The following is a 26690-nucleotide window of genomic DNA, read 5'->3' as shown; positions in this document are numbered from 1 at the left end:
AAGCTTTCTCAAATATGAGATGTTTTGTGAATAAAGATACATGAACAGCCTGTGGCTTCAGGTCTGACCATCCCCTTGGAAAATGAGTGATCGAGACAAGGAACTGATAGACCACCAGGGATGTAGGAGGGAAGCAGAGCAGGAACTGCAATCCAACAGGGATGGGATTGACCAAGTTGGGTGGAAGTGTTGATCTGCCTGAAGGTAGGAAGGCTCTACAGAAGGATCTGGACAGGCTGGATCGATGGGCTGGGGCCAACTGTATGAGGTTCAACAAGGCTCAGTGCCGGGTCCTGCACTTGGGTCACAACAACCCCCATGCAATGCTACAGGCTTGGGGAGGAGTGGCTGGAGAGCTGCCTGGTGGAAAAGGACCTGAGGGTGTTGGTCGACAGCTGGCTGAATATGAGCCATCAGTGTGCCCAGGTGGCCAAGAAGGCCAAGAGCATCCTGGCTTGTATCAGAAATAGTGTGGCCAGCAGGACTAGGGAGGTGATCTTGTGCCCTGTACTCTGCACTGGTGAGGCTGCACCTTAAATACTGTGTTCAGTTTTGGGCTCCTCACTACAAGGACACTGAGGTGCTGGATCGTGTCCAAAGAAGGACAACGAAGCTGGTGAAGGGTCTGGAGCAGGGTCTGGAGCACAAGTCTTATGAGGAGCAGCTAAGGGAGCTGGGGTTGTTTAGTCTGGAGAAGAGGAGACTCAAGGGAGACCTTATCGCTCTCTACAGCTACCTGAAAGGAGGTTGTAGCAAGGTGGGGGGTCGGTCTCTTCTGCCAAGTAACAAGCGATGGGACGAGAGGAAATGGCCTCAAGCTGTGCCAGGGGAAGTTTAGGTTGGATATTAGGAAAAACTTCTTCACTGAAAGAGTAGTCAGGCATTGGACCAGGCTGCCCAGGGAAGTGGTGCAATCACAGTCCCTGGAAGTATTCAAAAAACCTATGGATGTGGTGCTCAGGGACATGGTTTAGAGCTGGACCTGGCATTTAGGTTAACAGGTTGGACTCGATGATCTCAGAGCTCCTTTCCAACCTTAACAATTCTATGATTCTGTGACCGCCACATATCTAGGAGAGCAGATTTGGTATTCTAATGGGAGAAATATTTTTTTGGTGGGTTTTAACCACAAGTGCCCTCATAAACCTGAGGAACCTTTATTTTCAAAGGAATGTTTCTTCAGAAATGCCTTTTTGTGTTGGGTTACTGGTCTCTCTTTTTTTTTTTTTAACTAATGCCTGTGTCAGACGGTGTCTGTTTTGTTGGCTCTAAGGCTGTGTCTTGTTCCTCTGAATGAGATCAGATGGGTGTGCGGGAGGCTGGCATGACAGCAGGGAGGGAAGATTGTCCTGCTGAACATCCTCTGGGAGAGCAGGTCTGAGTGACTGCTGGGGAGAGGAGTCACATCAGGGAACTGGTGATCTAGCTCCAGAAAAAAGATTGAGAAACTGCAGTGGTGAGTAGGGGTCAGACAGTGAGGACTTAGTAAGGCTGGAGGGGTATTCCTGAGGTCCAGGAGACCCTGCTCTGACTTGTGAAGTCATTGAATGATTTTAAATTTTAAGCTCAAAGTTTGGTTTTTTAGATAAAGCCATTTGAAAGAGCAGGGAAAAAAACAAACAAGTTTTTTGCTCACTCTTGTGGAATTCAAAGGCTTGGACCAGCTTGAGGTAGCATCACAATGTGAGAGTACCCAGCCATTTCAGTTTGGGAAAGACATTAAAGATATTACAAGCTAGGTGATGAACACAGTTAGCATTTCGCTGATCAGTTCTTCCTTTCCAAATCATTTTTAAAGAAGGATTTACTCAGAGCGAGCCAGAAAGCTCTGCTAGAGCAGTTTGCCATGGAAGAACTTGTTAAATTCAGCCAGCAGCAGCAGTATCAGACGAGAGCAGGCAGTACCATTGCAGCTATCTGTCTGGTTTGTGTTTTGTTTTTGAAGGAAACAAATAGCTGTGCCATTTAGAACAACAGTAAGACTTTTTGATGAGTGAACAGCCCAAGCTTCACTTAGATACATTAAGGTACATAGCATTGCAGTGGATAACATGATTTTGAGTCCCGCAAAAGAAAACAGTCTGCTTCCTACCTTCCTCCCCCTCAGTTGCCCTCTGACAATGCTCACTCAAAGGAAGCACTGTGTGTTACAGTCATCATAGCTTCACTGCTCTTTATGGATTTTAGAGTGAAAGTCCTTTAAGAAAAATAAGGAACAAGTGTGATGATCAAATGACCAAATGAGGAAAGTTGATAGGAATATTTGTAGGTTTGTTTTCCAGGGGTTCTTTTGGACAGTAGCTGATGTATGGCCATACTTTCTCTTCTTTTAGTACTTTTAAGAAATACCATAAGCATAGCTCAGGAAGAGCTCCAATGAATATTAAGTGAAAGCCCATAGGGTCTGCCTGACGCTGAACAAAACGCTTTTGTGAGATGAATTGAACAGTTATTTGTGTCTTTTTTCCACTTACCAATTAACATCTTGTTTGGCTTTTGATCTTCCTAGATATCCGTGGAATACAAGAATTTTTGGACAAAGTATCTCAACAGGGAATGGATGTAGCATTGCAGAAAGTAGAAAACAACATCAATAAAATGATCACAGGGCTCTTTGCCACTATGCGAATAGAAGAACTGAACCGCTACCGGGACACTCTGAGACGGGCTATTCTTGTAATGAACCCCTCGACAGCCAAATCATTCATAACAGAGGTATGTGTTTATCCCTGGTAACTTCTTGTTTTGTTGACCAAGACTGCAACTGTTTGCCAAAAGATTCAGTTTATTTGCCTTCATAAAAATAATCAAACTAAAAAGCCCCACTTGAAAACCCTAGCTAAAAATTTAAATATTCTCTCTTCAAAGATCATCATGAAAGGATGTTTTTTCGTGCTCATTGTTCTGGTTTCAGCTGGGATAGAGTTAATTTTTCTTCCTAGTAGCTGGTATAGTGCTGTGTTTTGGATTTAGGATGAGAGTAATGTTGATAACACACTGAGGTTTCAGTTGTTGCTAAGTAGTGCTTACACCAGTCAAGGACTTTTCAGCTTCCCACACTCTGCCTGGTGCACAAGAAGCTGGGAGGGGGCAGAGCCAGGGCAGCTGCCCCAGACCGGCCAAAGGGCTATGCCATACCGTATGGCAGCGTGCTCAGTACATAAACTGGGGAAGTTGCCCAGGGGGCAGTGATCGCTGCTCGGGGCTGGGCTGGGCATCGGTCAGTGGGTGGTGAGCAATTTATAGTGTATCACTTGCTTTCTATATTATTATTGTATTATTATATTATTATTATTACTACTACTATTACAACTCTTCTATTTCATTTTACTTCAACTATTAAATTGTTCTTATCTCAACCCACGAGTTTTCTCACTTCCACCCTTCCAATTCTCTCCCCCATCCCACCGGCGTGGGGGAAGTGAGCAAGTGGCTGTGTGGTGCCTAGCTGCTGGCTGGGGTTAAACCATGGCACTTATGAGTGTGCGTACAGAACAGTACAACTACATTCTGCATGAGCAAAAGCATTTAGCAAATATGCAGAAGAATTAGCCCTCAAACTTCTGCTCGAAGCTCGTGGATATTGTATTGCTATTTCCTTGCTCATTGTATGCCTCACTAAAAAAAATCTTTACAACTGATGATAATTTTATTATTATTTAGATATGTATGATATGTATTTGTGGACAAAATGTGTTTACCAGACTGGCATTTCATTTTTTATGTAAAATAATGCTAATAATGACCTGTTATGTACCACTGAGTAGGAGTAAGGTAATGAAATTTATGAAGGATTGGATCTGAATGAAGAATTTCAGACGATAGCCTAAAGTTATCTTATGTATTTGAACAAAAGCTGCAAGCAATATGGACAGAATTTTCAAAACGCTCTTGAGGATTTAGAGACGGCAGACTTGCATGTGGTATTCGACTATGACTTGTGTATTTTTTAAAATGAATGGCATTGTTCTTTTTACACAGCACCGTGCTGTTTCAAATGTCGTTTTCTTACATGTGTGTATAATCTTCCTCATCAACCAAAGGTTAAAAATATTTGTTTTCTGTTCCATAAAAATACACTTTCTCTCTGTAATAACTTCTCTTTAGATTCTTTTGCAACTTGCATTACTTTTTGTTTATACTTTCCTATTGCCTAGGTCTTCAGAAATTGAGGCTTAAGAACTAACTCTGTATATGCAGTCTCAAGTGAATGCCTTTTAGGAACATTAGTTGGAAGAGGGCTTTTTTGTTTCTTTTTGAATTTTTTTTCTTGCTCTTGTTTTTTTTGGCTAGCATTCTGCTGTCCTCATTACACACTGAAGCCTGCTAATTCTGAGTTATGAGGGTTTGCTGCTCTATCCAAATGTCTGTAGTGCCTTATAAGATGTAAACAATTTGTGGGCATGTTTTAGATTGTTCTGCACTGTTTTCACCACCCAAGTCACAAATGTTTTATTTTTCAGTAAGTGGCATTGTAAGATATTTCACATTTTAACCTGAAAGCAGCAGGGTTCAGGGCTCTAACTACAATAACTCAGTGAGACAAAACTCCTGTATTTTTCCTTAAGAGAAACACTCTTTTAAAAAAAAAAAAAAATACACTTTCTTTATCATTTATTTTTACACACTAGAGCATAGTAACAAAGTCATTGTCATCTTTTGAGGTTGCCATGTATGTGTTGTCAAGAAACTAAACACTTTATTTTAGAGTTCTCACTTTGGCATTGGCCACTCAAGACCCAAAACCAACCAACCAACCAAACAAACAAACAAACAAAAAAGCTAAACAAAACCCACAATCCCCCTTCCCCCCCGAAAAAAACAAAACCAAACAAAAAACTCCCAGTGTTTGTCCTTTCTTGGAGACTGTAAGACTACCAGGAAAGGTCATTATCTTCTTTTGTGAGTGAGGTTCAAGGAGAGAGTCTCACATCAGGCTTTATGTTACAGGTTTTGCCAGCATAACAGCATTTATTTGGGGTGTGATGTGTGACTGATAAAACTGACAGCAGGAGCCTCTCAATAGGAAGAGTTACTCAAATAGAAGTATGATGACTGCTGTACTTTATTTCTGTTGGTGGGGGGGGAATGAACTACACGACAACTGTGCTCCAACTCTCCATGTCTGTGCAAGGAGAAATTTGCTGGGATAGCTTTGCCAATGGATATTAAAAACTGTTATTTTGTAGTTGAACTGTATGGGCAAACAAGTTATAAAGCCTATGGACCGCCAATGGGTTAAGGCATTCCTAAACAATTCAAGCACAGACATGCTTATTCCAAAGACTGTGTCTGATGCATGATCAGTTTAACTTGGAAATTCAGTTTAACCTAGTGGATTTAGCATGTAAACCTTACAAAGTTAATAAGAAACAACTGCGTATGTAGACAAGCCCTTGGGGTTTTTTTATGGCTTTTCTGCCCAGGAGATGCTTTTGGCTGCCTAGTTGGATTCAGCTCTCAGCCTGTCTCCCCAGACCTCACATAGTCTCTGCTGCTTGGTCCCTTCTTAGATGACTGATTTGGCTGAACCCCCTCATTGTTTAGCTGAGAAGAGGGTTCATTCACTCTGCAACAGCTGTAGTAAGCATGGGCTTGATTACTATGCAAGTAACAACTTTTCCAGGGTAAATAGTCAGACACTGGCCTCTGTAAATAGGCAGTCTGTAAACTGGAGATTCCTTGTGGTAGAATTTATCTTTGTTTTGCTTCTTTGAAATTCTTATTTTTAAGTAAGAACATTCTGGGGTTTAATTTTTTTTATTTTTTAAAGCAGCATTGCTTTTTTTCTGTTAGATCCCTTCTTTCTCTCCAGCTTTTGTATCTCTAGAGCTTGCAGAGATGAGATCTATACTTATATACTCAAGAAAATGGAGATTAAGATGTAAATACTGTTCTGGCTATGAAGATAAAAACCCACCTTCTCTTTAACCATTATGTGTTGATTTGCCCACTGTAGGGCATGGAAAGGCAGGAAGACTTGGGAGCAGGTATCACAGCATCTCTCCTTACTGGCTAAAGGATTAATGTAAAGAGGAGGGAGAGGCCAGCCAAATTCTCTAATGTCCTTCACTGCTTTGAGCTCAGGATGGAGGGGCAGAAGGGGAAAAAATTCTGCTGAAATAGTGACATTCAGTGGGGCTAAGGAGTACGGAGGTATGGAGCTAGTGGAGATTGGGACCTCTCCCCAGATCAGTTTCTGGCAGCACCTGGGGAAATCCGTTGCCAGAGATATACTGGTGCCTTGTTCAGTTTTTTTCAGTAGGGTGCGTTCTTTCTGTGCTTTCAAATAATCACCCAGGTCCCACAGGTGAAGCAAAATATTCCCATTGAAACTTTTACTGAAAAGCACCTCAGAACCAACCATCTTGCACAAAAATTGCTATGCTGTCTGACAGCACTGGTGACTGATGTGAACTGTGTGCCACTTGTTTGCTTTTTATTTTGGGGTGGGGTTTTTTGCATGTGTTCTTCTGATCTGTAATGAACTTGCAGGATATGAAAAGTCATATAGGGGAAAAGGAAAAGGAATAGGACGTCCTTGCCAGCTCAGCATGAGAGTGAAAATCCAGGGTCAAGCGGCAGAAAACAAAAGTAGAAAAAAGAGGAAAAATCACCTGGTGCTTGAGCAAAAGAGCAGGGACTTTTTGGGCCAAGAAAGTCTGTATCACCATGTCAGCCTTGGCAGGAAGGTATCTCAAAATAACAGTAGGAAAGGTTTAGGAAAGGGAAGAAAGAAACCACCCCTGTGTTGAACCTGCCTTAAAAAGCGAGGACCTATAAAACCAAGTGTGGGAAGGCTGGGTAGGAGGAGGAACAGGCCAGGAAACTCAGGTTGCAACGGAGGTTCTGTGGATAACAAAGCAACTTTTAGGAAGCAAGACTTCAGGAAGCAAACCAAGTGTCCTGAATGGGGCCAGATTGCTGTCAGTGCATCTCTGTTTACAACTTTATTTCTGTTTAGCTAAGTTGATAACTACCTTATCAACTGTGTGCAGAAATATGAGTGGTGTTCTGTGCAAAGACTCTAGGAGCTGATAACAAGACTACAAGGGAGGGATGATGCAGCTGATTTGTTTTTTCAGATATAGAGGAAAATTATGTTGACTAGCGGAAGACTTTACACATTGAAAATCCAGTAAGCCATGGGTGAAAGAGCCCTAGCATCAGCCAGGGATTTTGCTGGAGTTTTGACAGGCAAGCTCTGGAGGGCCTTGGTCTAGGAGCTGAAGACACTGCCACCTCCAGCTATCAGTTCTTCCCCTCGACAGAGGGATTACCACCCCAGCAACAAACACAGCAGTTGTGTCTGTATACCTTGCTGCCCCTCGCTAGGTTGTTTTTCTTAGTCCTGTTGCAGGAGTAGCGACCTCTTACAGAAAGAGTTGAGAACACTTTTTGGCTGCAGCAGCAAGATTCAGCAGTTAATCTAGCAAAAATTTCAGAGAATTGCAATGTGTGTCAGCCAACAAAGCTGTTGTGAGGGCTTGACAATTTGAAGCCATCAATACAGTGAGCGTTGTCAGTTCCCAGATTGGAGAGAGTACTACTCTTCAGCTCACTGTACACAATATGTTTTGTGTAATTAAAAATATTAACTTTTCATTATTCCAAAGGCTCCATTCTGCAGTAAACTTCAAGCTACTGAGCCCCATAATGTCAGAACTTCAAGCATGCAAGTGATTATGCTAGAGATATTGGAAATGTTTACTGTTAAACATCTATTTAAATTTAAGCTCACATGCGTCACGGAATTGGGTTATAATTACTTAGATGTATATTCAACAAAACTGGCAGCTGCCAAATCTGAGAGTTGTAGCAAGAAGTCCTGTATGTTGACCTGTGTGCATGCAGACATGCTTATTGTACCAACCTTTACAGGTGCCGTTTTATTTGTCTATATTAATTTTCAAAGAAAATTAAGACTATGTAGCTTTTAGGCATTAGTGTGATCTACTACATATGATTTTTGCAAATTAATATGTATTTTTTTTCTACCCCAGGCTGATGTGGGACAGTACTAAAATAAGGTTACCTTGGATGAAGAGAAGCTACACTACTACTTTAATAAATAAAAGAACTCTTTATAAATGAAATGTTAAAATAGACAGGGAAAATAGAATAAAGCATATAAATGAAGTACTGAATGCTATGTACTGGGCAAGTGAAAAAGAGAAAAGGGAATGTTTAAGGAGCAAATATAATTTTAAAATGCTTTATGTTATTGAACCTTCACCTTATTTTTTCTAATGGTTACTGTGAATAGAATGAGAAGTAACATTTATTCCGTGAAATGAGATTATTCCTGGGGGCAAGTGTCTTGTTTTTTATTATATTTGATTATTATTCCTCTGTTGAAAATAATATGTCATTTTAAACGTAAGTATTTGAAAAACTACAGTTTTTTCATATAGTGACATAGTTATTGTTTTACCAGGTTTCAGCTTTAGATCTGATCATGCAGCAAAGCACAGATCCTTTAGATCTAAAGACAATGATTTGCTTTAGTGTTACATAGTACTCTAAACAGGCTTACTTCTTTAAACAGCTTATTTGCTGTGAATTAGGAAAGTCTACTCAACGTCTTTTCCACCAGGTTTATTCAGCCTTTGTGTGTCCAAACTTCATGGAAGCTCAGTCTTTTTTTTGGTTTTTGTTTTTTGGTTTTTGTTTGGTTGGTTGGTTTGGTTTGGTTTTGTTGGGTTTTTTTGTTTGGTTGTTTTTTTTTGTTCTGTGATGCTGTGCTCATTGGGTTTTACATGTATCCTAACAAATGTTACAACGACATTTGGCTGTTTCATTCTTCTCTTTGTATTAATAAAGAAAACTAGCCTGTCTTTAGTCAAAAGCATGATATACAGACATAATGTGAAGTGAATGCAGCTGAAAATAGGAGTAAAGAATCTGATGCACCTGGGTGCTACTACCACTGAAACCTGTGGCAAAAATTCTGTAGTTTCCAGTGGCAGCAGATGGCAGTGGTTTTTGTTCAGGTGTGGACAGATAACATACCTAGCAGGGAGAGGTGAAAGATTCCAGGTAGACATTAAGTCCACATAATTAGCTCTGGAGAAGACATTATCATCTAATGCATCCCTTAACTGCACGTGCTAGGTGGTACCTTGCCTCTGTATGTGGCACAGCTGAATTTGTAGCTCAGCTATTAGTTACTGTTTGCCACAGATGCCTCTTTAAAATCTTGTAAATCTGAGCTTTTGATCTTCTGCCATTTAAAATCTGCTGGTTTGGCTTTTACATGTGTGCCATAGGCTGCCAGTCCCAGGTACATTCAGGAAGAAGCATCAAATTGGGATTTAGGAAAGCTGGATTCTCTTCTGCCATTCACGTGCTATGTGACTTTTGAATGTGTTACTGAATCACACTTCATTACTTCTTCCCCTGATAAAAAGGAAGAGTAATGGCTGCGTACCTGTGTATAGTGCATAAAAGACAGTAACATTACTTTGTGTACATCCATATGTTTTCTGCAAAAGTAAAAGCATATTCATCTACTATCTAAAACCCATGCTGGGTTTTATGTTTTCAAATGAACTCTACTGCCTGAAGAATTTCTACTTGTCAAGGCAACATGGAGATTGGATGAGAAAGGATTTGCCAGTTGAATTCAGCAGTGATGAACTGATCCAGTGATGGACTGGAAAAGCATCTACAGGTCTCATGGGAAGCCTGTTGGATTTTTCCATTAGACTGAGGGTTGCCTTGATGGTTCATCACATTTGTATGTACATCATAATTTACTGGGCACTGCTGAGTGTAGTAGTAGCTAGTAGCAGGTAGCTAGTTGATGCTAATAATGAAAAAGGCAATTTTTCCGTCATGCAGATATGAAGGATCGTTTCCTTCAGAGATTTTCAGCGTTTTCTTTGTGAAAGTTTATTCATGATCTCTGGGAATTTTTAAGCAATCCTATTTACATAAAATACAAGTCTGAAGTCTCTAAAGGCAACAGTTGTTCAAGCAGTTCTCTTTTAGGTGGCAGTGATGAAGGTGAAGGATCAGCAGCAGCCATATGAACTTGCTTACTGCTATTTTTTTATCTCCTTTTCCTATCATTTTATTGTAAGTGTATATGTTGGTTATGAAGAATTATACTGGAATTTATCTAGGAGAGATGGCCTTCAGAGGCTAAAATCGTATCTTCCACTGCCAATGAGTCTGTTTCTCTGTCTGTCTTAAGTAAGCTGAATGTTCTAATCTTTAAGGTCATCTTTCTCACCAATTTTTTTTTTAAGTATTTGAGCTTTTTAGACCTGCACTCTCCTGTAGAGCATACTTACCTTTTTTGATTCCATTCTCTACATCATAGCTTGTGGTGGAATAAATCCCATTCAGCAAGTACCACTGTAATTTGTTGTTGTTAATGACAATGTAATTAAATATATCTTCTTCTTTTTTTGTCTTTCTCCAGCATTAAACACAGAATTTATAGCTGCAAACTGAGCTAGAGGCTTAAAGGATTTCTTACTTCATAGGATCTTCCAGATCTCTAGTAAAGGGATGTTCAGAATGCTGAAGAAGTTGAAACTTTCATCCTTTAAATGTAGCAGAAGAGTCTCTCTGACTTTTTTTAACCTGCAAGAAGGAAAGCAGGAGTCTTGGAGGATTCTAGATTTTACCTTTCAGTAAATATCTGAGAAAGTTCTTGCATTTACCATTTAGTCCAATTCCTTGACTTTTTATGCTCTTGCAGCCTTGAGTATAGGCCATCCAGCTGATGGCTGAATGATGGGATGTGAAAATTCCTGTTATTTTCCTGTGCTTGATGAACAGAGTGATGTTGGTATAGATTTTAAATGCACTTGCTTACCATAGGGTACAGGTTCAAAGATGAAACATTTTAGTTGCAGAAAAACAAAACAGGAAAGTACATCTCAGTGGCAAAATAAGTCAGCTCCAAAGGGATTTGTATCATATGTGTCATTACCGTGACTGTCACCTAAAGCAATCCTTTCTGTTTCTGTATTTTCAGGAAAGTATCAGGAGGCGAGTGAAATTCAGGTTCATGATGTAGTGATGATGTTCTTGGGGCAGAATGCAGTGCTCACTGTAACTGAGGTCGTTTATTTTAGTATCTAAAATGAAAACGAAACATCATGGGAAATCTATCCCAACATAGAGGGTCTAGATCTAGAAGAATAAGAGCTGGCGGCTGTCTGCAGGTCCTTTGCACTGATAGGAATTTTAGAACTAGGGCTGTTCTTGCTGTTCCTGAAAAGTAAGGCTGCGTATCAGTAGGCTGGAGCTCAGCTGGTACATTTGTGTTGTCTGTGTGTTGGTTTTGTTTCTTAATTAAGGTTGCTAATAACAGCAGCTGAGGAGAAGCAGGCTATGGGCATGCTCATCTTGCAATCAGCCATGCCTCATATGCTTGTGATGTGAAAAGTGAGACAAAAGCCTGCCTGATGTTACAAGTGTGGTGGTCCCAATATACCCTGAGGATCATACCATGGCTGTCTATGCTTTTACACCCTTTACTATGGTTTTGGTGGTACAAGGAGACCCTCATTGAGGTTTGTGTCCAAAGCCAATATGAACTGGAGCATTTGTGTGTTTTACAACATAAGAGGATAGCACAATTGTGAGATGTGAACCAGGTCTACCTCTCTGGTGTCAACAGAAAAAGCTGTAGTGTATTATTTGGTTTATAAAAACAAAACTTTTGTTAATAAAAAGTGCTCATGCATTCATTATATAGATGTATGCATGACAGTATGCATGACTGTAATTGTTCTGTGTCTTGTTAGCAGTACAAATATTTACACTATCAGAATTTCTATAGTTATACAACAAAATTCTTCATCCTCGAGTATAATAAAACAAGGAAAATACCCTGTTATATGTAAGCTTTGACCAGTATTCTGGATTTGAACCTGCTTTCTTCTTCGAATTCTGGAACTACCTAATGAGCTTTTAAAAGTTTTGCTATCCTTAATTCTCTTTCTATCCCAATCCGTAACTTGGAATGAAGAGTCATGAGTCTCAGTACAACTCTTTACTTTCATTACAATTTCATAAGTAATTTATTACAAATATTTACAAAAACTATAGTTAAACTGCCAGTGTGGTTGTGTTTATTTGAGAGAAAAGAGGAGGAGCTTTAATGATTAAGTACTGAGTTGAAGATGTAGTATGTGCTTTATGAGAATCTCATAATATTTACTGTTGTGCAGAAAACTGTTTGGTTATGCTTTCCTATAAATTTATTTCTGTAACTCTACGTGGCTTTTAATGTCTCAGTCATCAACATTATCTTCTTTGGGATCTTGCTGGGTATGTTTTCCGGACTAAAACAAATAACTGTAGGGCTCACCCTCTCATGATCTTTAAAGATGTAATAATTCTTTTCTTCTTCTATTTGTGTTGGCTATTCTTTGTCCTGCTTTCTTAAATTGCTATCATAGTTAATTATATTCTCCTGTTCTTACACCAGTGATTTTAATTGGATCTGATAGTCTTGGTTACTGCTTATCCTTCCTCTCTGCTTTTATAGCTTCACTATAAACACCTCTGTTGTGTTCCTCTTGAGAGACAAATGTCTTCCCATAGAGAGCAAAGTGCTTCAACCAGCCAAACGGAATAAAGAAATTAAAAAATATGTATAAAACACATTAATGAAACAAAGCTATTATATACACATTGGTAGAGACAGTCAGTGTATTAAAGTACGTATTTTCCACAGAGCTGAGGGTGGCTGATTCATGTAGGTGTTATAAAAAGCCCACTCTAAACATCTGCAAAACTAATATGCAGTTGACTGCCACAGGATGAGTGTCTTTTTGAAATAAAATGACAGCTAGAGAGGATTAACTTAAAGCGGAGATAATCTGACAAAACTATTTCTAATCCAATTCTTCCTCTGAAGTCATATTGCCTGATTGGCAGAACTGTTCTGCTTCCTTCCTTCCCACCAGTATATAGAGGTATAGCCAGTGCATTAGCTTACCTAGGTTTCCCTAAAATATAACTAATTTCCTAGCTACTATGAAAATTCAGTGTTGAATGTTTCTAACCCTGAAGCACAATTAATTGACTTGTAATCAATGAATATCTAGATCGTTTTGTCCACCTGTTAGACTGAAATGAGGAGAACTAATAGGCATTAGTTCTTCTATTTTAAAAACATTCCCTGTGGCACTGATGAAGCTATCTCATTAGTTTGCTCTAAAGTAAAGATAGAAGTTTATACCCTATCACCCCTTTCATAGTGTTTGCTGGGAGTTTCCTTATGAAATTTAGCTGAGCAGGATCTCCCATGTTTTTCTCCTTTTTTCAGTATGCATGGTGTAGTTTTATTCTGACTGTAACATTTTTGCCATGTATGCTTCAGTAATCTTCGTGTCAATTTAAATTCTTTCTTTTAAAATTTGGTCAACCAAATTGGATATCTGCAAATAGATTAACAGCACATTAATAACAAGGCTTAGTACACAATTAGAAACTAATTGCTATAATGATGGGTACCTCAAGATTCAGCTTGCTTTTGTGGACACTTCATAATCAGCAGTGCTAATTTTGAAGACTGGTCTAAGATAATTTATGCTGTTTTTGAAGTACTTAGAAGACAGTAGCTGACTTTGTGGTCTACATGGACTGTAAGGAGTTGTGAATTGCTGATATCAAGAGCTGATTTTTGCTTTAGGCAGTATTAGTTTCTCACCTCCCCACATAATTTTTCCCTAGTTAGGACTTGTATTATTTAGTTTATTTATAAATGGTTTCAAAAGATTTGGGTTTTTTGTCCTGGTTGCTCTCGTTTCAAATGGAAAATTAATGGTTGATTCATATCAGAATTTCCATAAATTAAAATAACAGCTGCTTCTGCTGATTGCAAGAATAGATGTAAAAAGTATCACTTTGATTTTGTAAAAACATGTTGTCTACTGGTTTCCTATGTCATCCACGCTAAGGACCCTGTGCTTCCTTGGAGGGTTCACTCATTTTATCTCTACTTACAAGTGACTAGGCAGTCAGCGCTACTAAAGCTGTCAATAAACCCAAATTCTGCAATGAAAAAACAATAGATGTCTCTAATTATTGCTCATGAAAAAGCTAATTACACGAGTACTAAAGTGTGTGTGTGAGGCTAACCTGCTTTTGGGACATTGGTAGCACTAAGCTTTCTGAGACCAGATTCTCTGGTGTAAGTTGCCAGAAAATTTGTCCTCTGATGAATGCAAAAAACCATGGTAATATGAAAAAGTAGCTAATGCATCACGTGGTGGTACCTCTTCAGGATCCCCCAGGACAGAACTTGCCACAAAGTCACCGAGTACTCTTCTTTGGTATTTAGGCTGCATCCTTTTGCTCCTGGCATGTTCAGTGGTGATCTATCAGTTAGCTCTGGCACTAGCTATGATACGTGGTAATCAATGAAGCTGAACGTTGAAGAGGCCGTCAGTGGGGGGGTTGGACTAGATGATCATTAAAGGTCTCTTCCAACCCAAACCATTCTATGATTCTATGATTTTCTGAAACAAAGACTGAAAAGTGTTACCATACTCCAGACTGTTAGGGTGTCCTGAAACGTAATCTTGAGAACCACATGAGATTTGCTGGGGAAGGGAATCAAAGTTTATCTTAAGATAGGTAAATATTTTTATCTTACAAAAGTTCCTGTATTTCAGAGCAAATAAAGAATGGGAAGCAGTAGGAGTTTATGCTGTCAGCACAAATTAATTTAAGAAACAGTGCCTGGACATGAAAACACAAGGAGAAAGACAAAGAGGATACTGTTGGCCTGCTGTATTAAAAGAGGAAACAAGTCTGTTTTGTTTGGTCTTCTGTGCCCTATCTGGCTTCTGACCCAGCATTGCTGAGGAGTTAGATGGATACAAATTCAGAAGAGATTAAATGAAGAGATTGATTTTTGTCAACTTTCTTTAGGAATTAGGTAAATGAAGTAGCCTTAAGTGGTTCACATATGACATTCCTTTAGTTATAAAGACACCAGAGCAGGGGCTCCTTTTAACTCCTCCTCAGGTAGTTGGAGACAGGGCACAAGAAAGCCTTCAGGCAGTGCCAGCTTGCCTTAACTTAGGGAAGTAGACTGATTTTCATCATGTGACTGGGCATTTCTCTGTGGGATTAGAGTGGAAAAAAATCCCACAGGTTATTACATATGTTATTTGCCATTTTTGCATTGAATGAGAAGTGAGATGTGCTGAGGGGGAAGTAGGGGAGGGGAAAGGGAAAAGGAATTGGATGATTCAAGCTTTCTCCAGTTTCAATCAACCAATGATGAAAGCAGCTTCCCACAAGCTCTCGTTTAAAAAGAGACTTTAAAAAATAACATACTTGGCATTTTGAGATGCTCTGAGGAATGAAAGCTTTTCATGTGTGATCTCCTTAAAACAGAGTTCATGTTTGAATTGCCTGGATATGTATGAACAAAGGAAAATAATGTGTCCTGAGAGCCCTTGCAGCTTTCAGAGATAGAAATGTTTTTCATAAATAAACACCGTAGTACTGAAATTTTCCTCTCTCAGGAGAGAGGGGCTGTTGGGTCTACAGAGTTGTTGCTTCATGGAGAATGCTGCACCTGGGGCCTGTGGTGTCTCCAGCATCCCCAGGTGATAACATGGTAGAGGCATACCTCGTGGAAGCCTCAGGCTACTTTGGGTCAGAACTTTTCCAGGTGCTTTGATGTTCTGTCAAGGGCAAAATATACCTTTCTGTCTCTTTAGCTGTTCAAATTGATGTGAGCTCTTCAAACCTGAGCTGTACAGTAGCTCTTAGTCCCCTTCAGAGTGTGATTCAATCTGTCAGTCTGGCCGTAAACCATTCTGTGGTTTACAGAATATCTGGGTCATTTTTGCCTTCTTGGTGAAGATCTGTTTCTCTGCATGCTCTGGTGGTTTGGTCTCAGATGAAGTTAGATGGTAGTCTGGAGGGTAGGTGGTGCATGCTCAGCTCTATCAATGTGGTTGTCTGTCAGACTCTAAATTGGGCAACTTTGAAGAACCAGTGTGTGATAAATATCAGCCAGGTTTGAACTGTGCATCTTAGAGCTAAAAGCTTTAGCTAGTGTTGGAAGAGCCAAGTTGCAGAGCCTGTCCATATTCTACAGATCAGCACAGAGAAGAGCCTGCAAAATACACTCAGCCGGTTAAAATGTACGCTCAAAATGTGTAAATTACACCACACTTCATATCCCCTGTTAATTCTTTGGCACATCCTCATGGTAGCAATGTAAATATGGATCTGATTTGTGCTCCTTTGATATTTTTTTTATTTTTTTTTTCTTTTAAACAGTTTGCCTTAATTTTAGGAAGTGGAAATTAATTATAAAATAAAAACATGTTTTATTTATATACTGTTTCACATATATTCGTCTAACACATACCTAAGCCAAAAAGTGTGCTTGTAGTGCAGAAATCATGCCAGCAGTATGCTGCTGTTGGAATCAGTATTTAAGGAATAAAGCCTGTGGTTTCTGTTCTGTAAATTAGTTAAATGTTGGAAAAACTTCATTGACTTTAAGAGCTCAGATCCTGACTAAAGCCAGCTAAGAGGTTTTTTTCCATCAAAAACTTTCAAGTTTCCTATGGTCTGTGGATCCAAGAGAGTCGGGCAGACTACCTGAGAGCCTGGGTTCTGAAATCTCTTTCATAGAATTTCAAAACTCTTGGGTTTCATTCCAAGCTGGAATAAAACCAGATTTTCAAATACCTACATCCTCTGCAGAGTTATGTGACCTTTTTTCATGCTGCTCTTCTCCTGACGAGCTTTTAAATTTACTTCCAAGCCAAGTGCTTTACATTTCAGCCTGGTGTATTACGGTCATGGCTCTTTCATTACAGAGAGAACATTACTGTCTTTGCTGTTAAAGGCATCCATATTAGGGTATTTAAGTATCCGTATTGCCAACTGCTGAGTTTGGGCTGAAAGTACTTTTTCATTGTCCATTTCATCAATCTTCATTTTAATCTTGTTTAGATAGTGGCTGCCAGCCTGCTACTACTGAGGATCCTAATTAGGCTTGCAACAGTGAATCCAATCAGACTGTCAAACCAGTGTCAAAGAGGACGCAGAAAGCGAAGTGCTATCTTCAAGCTAGTTGACAGACTTATGCAGGCTAAAGTGCACCTGGATCCACCACATGCACATTGAACAAGAGAGCAGGCAGAATGGGGTGAGAGATCCCATAATGTACTGCCACTTTCCCATCCCAGCTGTCTGATCACACCCAAAGTGTGTGAAAAGACAAACCCCTCAGACTGTTCTCCCTACCTTTGCCATTGCCCATGAAGATGAACCATGGGCAACTTGGTGAACCACATCAAAAACTGATGACAGATCCAAAAATCGGTGCCGTCATCTGACTTCTGTCCATTATCAGAGGGAAATGATCAACTGAAGAAAGAAATATGAAAGTGCCTGTTCAGGCCTGAGGTCTAAAGGTAAACTGACAGGTAGATGGAAGCACATTCATATCTGATTTCTTAGAGCTATTTTGCCACAAGCAAACTTACATATAATATATGTAGGTATATGTACTAATAGTACAGAAATTTAGCAAAAGAACTAGTAATGAAATACAGGGTCAGTTCTGGTAACTTACAGATGCTTTTCTTTGTGCTAAATTTTTTTTCTAGTCTGGAGATCTGAGAGAGATGAGTTGAGATTTATTTTCAGAAAACAGTATTAAGAATATATGAAATTAACTGAATTTTTATTTGAATCCAAAATTAAAACTTAATCTCACATTGTCATTTCTGTTCACTATCCTTGTTATATCAAGTAGCCAAATCAGAGGCTTTACAGTATATTGTCCGTGTCTCTATCAGTGCAGTGATGTTCCCTGAGGTATAACAGTTAGTGTTTACGCAAGGAATTTTTTGTTACGTTTGTATGATACTAAAAACATACATATACTCAAGGTTTTTGATACTTCTAATGTACGTTACAAAAAATAGCAAAAAGATGTATGTCTCAAATGCATAATGCTTTCCCTTGGGAGATGAAGAATAGAGGCATAGAATTCCCCTGGGAGAAATTGTTGGAGCTGCTTTCAGTTTTGACAAATACTTTGTTTGGATTTTAAAATAAATTCAACAGGATTAAATTTGTTGAGTTCAAATATGTAGTAAGAGTGTGAAATACGATTTTAAGCCTCGTACAAATGTGCATCCCCTCACAGGACTGGGAAGTAATATTGCTTGATGTGAAAAGCTACTTTTCTGATTGAGGTATTCTATTGCAGAAGGACCTGAGAAAGTGGAAAGAGTCAATGAAGGGCAAGGAAAATTAATGATTGTTGTGGATCAATTTAAGTGATTAATTAATTTATTTATTTATTTAATTTTTCTTAAATTTAATTTATTCAAAATACATTTATTTCCATAGTTTGCTTGCGTTCTGAACACTTGGTATAGTTTATACTTCAATGCAATTCATATAGTTTCCACTTAAGAGCATTTTACTCTTTTGACTCTTTTGCATGTATTTACCTCTTCATTTTAAGGCAAGCCTTACTATAGTGAATTTTCCCTTTACCACAATATATTATGAAAATCCTTTAATGTTTAGCCTGGTAAATCTTCCATTCAGCAAGATTTTCAAGATACCCTGTACATCAATTGTTACTTAAAATCAGGTGTATCGCTTCGTCCTTCTTGCCTGGTTGACTTTCTAAGATTTGCGTGGAGACATACATATAATACGGCTACGGTCTCGTTGCTTTTGTGTACCAATTTTAAAGATTTTTGCCACCTTTTTTTCTTAGGAATGCAGAGTTTGTCTTCATCTGTAACTGCGGAATCATTTGCAGCCTCTCAGTCTTAAGTGATTACTGCTTGATTCCATGTCGCTTTGGATAGATCCCTTTCTGCATGTTGCTGTCTTCTCTGCCGTTGTCACTGGTACCCATATGGACCACAGTCAACAGTTCACTCTCTTTGTGGGGCCTACCCCATACTGTCGGAGAGAAAATCAGCATGCAGCTCCCACTTATTTTGTGTCTGACAATAAAATTTTCCATATCTTGTCCCTTCTGACCAGATGACATCCTGCTTTTCACAGGATGACTGAGTTAGATCCTCCTTTGTGTGATGATCTGGTGGTGTTCACACAAAGTCTCATTTGTGGTCTGTTTTTTTTTTCTTTCTTTTTTTTTTTTTTACCTTGCCAGGAGTTAATGTCCTGCTGACTTGAGATACCCTTCTTCCTTAGTAGCACACAGCCTGCTAGGGTGGAGATATGACTGCTTTATCATGTCCCTGCAAACTTTATCAATATGCTGCTTTGTCTTTTTGAATTTATCCAGTTCAGTAAATCTGACTTCAGGACAGAGTGCTTGGGATTTGAAGATGATGAGCTGTCTGCCTTCTTTTCACAATTCTTGCTTGCCCAAGGCAATCACGCCTACTGCACTCAGTAACACTAAACTGGGACTTTTAGATTCTGGTTGCTTGAAGATTTTTGGTTTTCTTTGTTTGATCCATCTATTAAATTTGATGCTTGTTTTCATATTCTTCGAGAGTCAGGGTGGAGAACCGCATAACCTCCTCACAGCTCATAGTTCAACTGCTATTGCAGCAACCTTCTGCTTTACCGTGTTGACTTGAGATCATTCTGCAGTTTTAGTCCTGCACCTCTACTTGCTCAAGGATTTCACTTCTTGTCCTGTTGGGTTTTGCTATTTTGATTTAATCTTATGTGATATATAAAAATACCAGATTTTCAGCAAGGAAAATTTTGTAACTTTTGCCATAAAATGTGGCACTTAGTGGTGAAAGTTTATTCTGAGGCACAAGACAGTTGATGAATTTAAGATAAATAGTGTTAGATGTTTTTCACAAGAGCATATTTCACACCAAAGCGTATCTGTGCAAATAAATAACATTTTTCTACTTTTTCACAATTAATGTGTTTCTCACAAAAAGTCTTCCCTGATTCCTTTTGTATGACTCTTAACTGATTTTCCTGGTGGTGCTTATTTTTTTCAAGGAGCTCATATCTCGCATGATAGCTGTAGGGTGGATTTGTTTGACACAACCCATTGCTGTTAATATTTTTTGTTCAATGTGTAGAATTTTGATTATTCTGTCACATTTCTGCACATTCTGTACTAGGATGTTTCATTTTTTGTACATTAGTGATAAGTATTATGTTTTTCCATACTCGTAATTCCCTATGAATTGAAGTTCTCTGTTTATTAATGGTAACAAAGGTATAAATATATATTCACATCCACCCATCACTACATGATAATTTTAAAATATGAAAAATCATATTTAGGATGGAAAGGGCAGTTCTTTTCTCCTTAAGCTTTTGATGGTTATAGTTATTAGTCAACAAAATTTATCAACACCACTAAGTCCTTGTCTCTCAAAGGTTACTATGGTGAGTTTTATCAATTGAATAGTTCTTAGTAATCCAAGCTTTCATCCTATGCGTGATTCTCACAGTATGGATGCTGGTGATTTGCAATTGGGCATAATTATTTCCTGCTGTCTTCTCTATGTACGTAATGTCTGGAAAATTATGTTTGTGAACATAAATTCAGGATCTGCTCTGTGCTGATGACTCACAGATTTACCCTCTCTCTGGATTTTTGTCCAACTTAAGCGTGTTCCCTGTCTTTCAAAAATATGTCCAATGTCTAATCACCCAAAATTAAGCAAGTCTTAATCTTTATTTGTTTATTCTAATCATTCTGGGCAAGCTGCTACATTCTCATCCATCCCTTATTGCTTAGTTTTGCCCTTTCTCAGGATCTTCACATCTGTCCAGTGTTTAAATTATAGCTAATTCTGTCTAGAAAGTAACTTTGAGGTGCAGACTTTCTCAATAAAAGGTGCATAGCTACAATTTGTTTCTTGCAATTGCAAAATCTCTTTCTCTGGTCTTGATAAATACAATCTCACCCAGCTTGAAGCTATTCAAAATACTGATGAAAGGTTATTTTTCTAGGTTGTTGCTCTAATCATCTACCTGTTCTTGGGTCTGCCTTCTTAGCGGTGTAGAACGCAAAGCTTTTGCTTTTTCTCAGAGCCTTTTTGAAGTATTGAACATTGCATTTTATATTTTAAATGGTGTTCAGATGTCAGCTCTTGTTTGCTTTGCCCATCTGTTATTGTTCGTTGCTTTCTTTCTCAATGATCTTGCTTCTGCACTTGCCCTTGCACGTGGAAAGGGCATGCTACTAATTCATACTAAACCAATTTGTTATCCTGCTTCAAACCTTTCCTCGGAACTTTTTTGTCACCTCGCCTATGATTAACTTGACAATGTACAGGCAGCTGTTACATTGAGACAACTGCCTACTGTGGTGACTAATACTGCCTTGCTCCTTTGTACTCCTCATCCACCTGTCTACCTGTCTGTCTACCTACACAACCTATCTATCTTGTTTCTACACTTCAGATGTTACCTTTCAGAAGGCAGGTTCTCCCTCTCATCTTTATGCATGTGCCCAGATGGGTTTTGACCTTTAGGACTTCCTCGTGCAACGTGCAATGCTATTAAGAATTTACTTGTGCTGAGGCCCCACGCTAGCCTAATTTCCTGGCTGTTGTGGTCCCACCCTCCTCTCTGTCCCTAATTGCATGTTGCAGCTCCTTTGTGCCAAGTCTTTCACTTCTGTTTGCTTAGTTGTTCCAAAACGCTATGATTCTATGATTCTAACCCAGCAGGTAATTATCCATTTTTCATGTAACGTGGCTAGAATGTTACTTTCTATTAACAGTCTCCAAATAGATGGAATGCCTTTATTTACTGCATCTGTATCACCAATTAAAACTTCAAATGTGAAGCGTGTTTCTTGATGTTGTCATAAAGCCATGAAATAATAAGAATATTTAATGTAGCTCTAGTATGAATTGGTTGGTACAAAGAATTATTAAAATGTGTGTGGAACTCGCAAACTAAATTATTACTGAAAACCTTGGAAATAAGATAGATAATCAAAAAGCATCTCAGGTAACACGAAATATGACAAAACCCCGTATAGTTAAAAGAGAAAGGTAATTCCAATAAAACTTGCAGATTAAACTCTCGTACCACTGTGAAGGATGAATAAAGTTTCAGTTCCCATAGTTAATGCATTGAAATGTATTGTAGTATGAAGAATGATATTTCAAAGAGCTGAGTAATACTGAAAGCATAAGTATGTGCAGTTGTAATGACTGTACCATGCAACTCGCGTCTTTTCTAATTTACTAAGGTTTTGTTCATTGACACTTATCTCTCTTGTATCTGACCTGGTAGTAACTCCTCATTTTCCAAGAGGATAGTCTGTCAACTCTGATTCCTGTGGGGGGAATTTTAGCCACAGAAGACACTACATGTTACAATTTCATATGTAATATTTGTAGAATAGTCTTGCTGAGTGCCTACTTGCATTAGGTACTGTAAAAGTATAGGAGGGATAAAATACCTCTGCTCTAAGACTTAGAATCATAGAATTGTTTAGGTTGGAAAAGACCTTTTAGTTCAATGCTTCAATCTAAACCATGGTTTGCCTGATTTGTACACATCAGAGTATTATATCTGGATAGAAGCTGTTATTCAGTGTGCATATCCTAATTTAATTTCTTGTGCTGTTTTACAGCCATAGCCACTGAGGTACAAAGTTATTGTCTACATCTTCCTTCTATCGATTGTGATTACTGAAAGGGAAAAAAAAAAAGCAAACATTTGTTCAGATTAAATCCTAGGTGTTCTTCATAAACCAAGCTATCATAGAGAATTTCTTAAGTCATTGGTAAAAGTAACAACATTTAATTTTCTGCGGTTTGAACACATTGGCTACATGTGGGTTTCTCTCTATTGTTAGTCTCCTGTAGATAGTTGCACACATTTTGATTTATCTAGTGCAACATTACCTCCACAGTTGGCCTTCTGCAAACACACACCCTCTGGAAAGAGAAATTAGCCTTTTGTGCTCTCACTTTTAACATTTTCCAAAAATGAGTGTCGTCTTCAATATTTGTATATTCCTATAAAGAGAGAACAATGTATCTCTGGCTCTAAGGTTGCATTTCCTTCCCTCTTGCATCCCAGATGAATTATCTTTGACATTTCCAGTTTTGGTGATGATGGAACCACAAATATTTCATTTTTAAAGATCAAATTATCCATAGCAATTAGTACCTCATACAATGTTGGGAACACTGTTTTGTGTGACAGATGGGTAAATATTTTCCCTTGGTTAACCAACAACAAATGTTTCTGGTAATGTGGAATGTTGGGGCATCATTTAATTACAATCTTTAAAATAAAGCTATTTTGAGGCATACGTTTATTTCATCTTTGTTAAACTTTCTGTGCTGTTTCCATCTCATGAACAAGGTGGAACTGGCATAGTAAGACTGTAAGAAAAATTTCCAGAAGTGATAAGATATTAAAGGACCTTAAGTCTCACTTGAAATGTGACAGGTATTTATGCTTGTAACCTTCAGCAATGCTGAAGTAGACTTACCATCTCAAATACCAAAGTCACTCCAAGTGAGAGGTTAATCAGAGGTGGAAGTCAGTATCACAGACTATCTGAGTCTACAAGACATGCCAAAGCAGAAGACCATCTTCTCTCACACTGCAGTTTCCACTGGCACAGTGGAGTATCTTTCATTTATATGAACAAATTATTTGCCTATATATATATATATAATCCCCAAACAGTTTATGAAATTATTTTCAAGGAATATACCTTTGTTTTCAGTAACAATTAAGTGTTTTCGAGTTATATCAGTCCTGATAATGTTAAAGCAGTTTTTATTTCAGTAGTACATTGTGAGATTAATGTATCAATTAAGAACTACTTGCCAGTATGAGAAAGAGAATGGAAGATGGCCTAAAACATAAAACTTTATTGCCTAAACTGAAAATAACAGAAAATTCAAAATTGATAAATAAGAGGTCATTTACTCTTATGTCTATCTGGCATTAGTGATGCCAAGTCATACATAACTTAGAAAAAACAGTGAGAACAGTGTAAGCAAGCAAAGTTCATTTGGGTAGCATGTGTGGCCTCAAAATAGGCTGCCTCTTTACCAAAAAAATAATTCTTTCAAGGACATGGTGTTGAACTGACTTTCCTAAAGATGCTTGCCATGATGTTCAGTGACAAGAGAGCACACACTTCTTTTGCTGTTGCGAACTTGAAGCTGTGTTAACCTATGCCCATTCACACTGAAGAGGTGACTGCTATTTCTGGCACTAGTTTGTGCCAGTTAGTATCTGACACAGGGACCCCTCGTGCTGAGGAGGTTATTCAGACAATGTCCATCTCTTGGAGAGAGACAGTTTGGTTTATTGTGTCCTGTGACACTGGAACTGGTTTTCTTACCTGTGCAGCTCTAAGCACAGGCTTGAAAAAGGTCCTTATTTTACACAGTGATTTCACAATGTCTCTTTCTTTTTTGAAACGATTAGACGTACAATAAGAAAATATTCTGTATTAATAAGACTGCCAATATCCATTGACCTTTTATTATTTTTAGTAAAATTGCTTTCCATTTCTATGTCTTTTTACATTTTCAAAGTACTTCACAAGCATTAATAGTTTAACTAAGAAATCTGGTGGTTTGCGTTGCTGTTGTAGCAGCTTTCTTGTTGTATAATAGAAACTGATCTTGGAGGCATTAGGAAAAAGAGAGTAAAAAGAGGGCAAGAACAAGTGACGCAGCTACTTTGAAAATGTGAATTTCATTATAAAAGTAGCAAACATGAGATTCCCATTGTTTCAAATATGGTAGCTCAGAATTGTATCAAATTGCCCTGTCTCAGTCTTTAAACCAGTAAAAGACCTCACAATTACAACAATAAATTGTGCCGATCATCTTGTATTAGACGCATATAATCTCTAGGCTGCAGCTGAGACTTTCAAATTTTTTTTGAGACTACAGAGCAGATTTGGAGAACTATTAAATGAAAAATTCATTTCAATTTTTCAGAGTTTTTTTATGAGTGTGGAATAATATCAGAGAGATTTGTTCATAAGTCTGTTTGAAATAGTTATGGAGACGGTTACTCTGATGACATGTCTCAGGCTGTATGTGATATTTCATACATACTTTCCTGCAGTTTTCTTTGCTGAAGTTCATTCCTTGTCACTAAGTTGCTGGAGCTTTTGTTTCCTTTTTTTATGCTTAAACATAACATACAAACATATACGATCTAAATAGTGAGCAAATGTAAAATGGTCTTTGTTTTGATTAATATAGATTAGTTACAGTCCTTAACTTTCTTCATTGTAATCCTAGTAATTGTGCCTTGCCCTTCAAATAATTGAACAGCAATTAAATAATTAAAATTTACTAAATTTAATAAAATTTACTAAATTTAAAGAACCTAGGAGAATTAGGCGTCAAATTGCCATTAAAACTGGGAGTTTACCAGTCAGCACTTGGAGCTCCTAGAAGAATCTGTCCTTCACAGTTGGAAATGATCAGACCTCTGTCACATGTCTGGTTCATAAGATTTTATGTACATTATTTGAAATTAGTTTAGAAAAGATTTAGGGCTGTAAGCAAAGACTCATTAAAAAATGTCAGACACAATTAATTCAACAAGCTTTCACATTGCAATAGGAAAATCAAGACAGGTCACGCTTTTAATTTCAGAACTAAAAAAGGACAAGATATATTCCTGCATTTGCCTCAGAGAGCAGTGAGGTTTCCAATATCAGTGCTTTCAGTCCTTAAGGTAACTACTGCTCTACAAGGCAGACAAGGAAGTAAGCTTTGAATCTAAATTTAGATACCCATTGGTAGGCTCCTGATGATACGAAATGGCAATACTCCATCAAGCTGTTAATATAGATTGGGTTAAATCATCTAGTTTCAGAATCTGAAGGCAAAATGACTTGAGAGGCATGCCAACATTCAGTTTAAATTCTTAAAGATATTAAACATTAAAAATGTTGCCATTAAGTCTATACTGATACTTGAAAATCAATTGCTGACATGCAGGGAGTTAAACATTTAAAATTCCCTTTGATTTTTTTACCCACATTTTTCCTCAGTGGAAATTTTATGAGATGTAGACCTTTTTGAATCCCAGCAGGTGGGTTAGTGTTCAAGTGTGCACTTAGGTATTGCTTTGGCTACACTCTTTTAAAAATGTTTCTTTATGGTATAATAATTTGATGCCCACAAACTATCACACATGCCTTAGGTATCTCTTAGAAGTAAATACACTCCTGTGTTTTATTTGGTGTATCCGATTATTTTTTTTTATATAATACATATATGTAACGTTTGTAACAAAATCCCTATTGACAATTCATGTAATGTAGGTGTGAAATCCGTGGGGTTACAAATCTCAAGTCATAAGGATATATGTTCAAACTGCTATTGTAACGGCATCCTGATCAAGGAACAACTCAATATATGTGGAGATGGCAGACTGGAGAGACAAAAGATGCTCCTCAAATAATAATAGGCAAGTTCAACCATCTGCATTATAAATTACTCGTTCAGAATATCTGAAAGAGAATTCCATTACGTGTTTATGTGTATATAAAGAAGGGAATATTTTCAACTTTAGCAGTAAAGGGGCCTGATCAGAAAAGAGAAGTTTTGAGACCCCTAAACTTTAATGAGCTGCAAAGAAAAGCCAATATTTGGAAGTTTCTTTTGGAATGTAAAGTTAGGAAAAGAAACCTTTCTGAAGCATTTTCTTTTCATGATGCTAAAATATAACTAAAAGTATAAATACAATACCAT

At 38.1% G+C, this 26690-nt stretch overlaps 1 protein-coding gene across 2 annotated transcripts in view; it reads left to right on the top strand.

Annotated features, from left to right (window-relative positions):
- Positions 1-26690, top strand: part of GRID2 (glutamate ionotropic receptor delta type subunit 2) — a gene marked incomplete at both ends in the record, with an annotated part of 735869 nt that overhangs the window by 444845 nt on the left and 264334 nt on the right. For both annotated transcript variants that reach the window (XM_082316173.1, XM_082316172.1), the window contains one exon: positions 2510-2715. In XM_082316173.1, coding sequence (XP_082172299.1) covers positions 2510-2715 — 206 coding nt within the window. The remainder of the gene's footprint in view (positions 1-2509; positions 2716-26690) is intronic.

Source organism: Platalea leucorodia (assembly GCF_965183815.1).
Source record: "Platalea leucorodia genome assembly, chromosome: 6".
Taxonomy (NCBI): Eukaryota; Metazoa; Chordata; class Aves; order Pelecaniformes; family Threskiornithidae; genus Platalea; species Platalea leucorodia.
The sequence above is the reverse complement of the archived record's forward strand: the minus strand, read 5'-3'. Positions and strand labels throughout refer to the sequence as shown.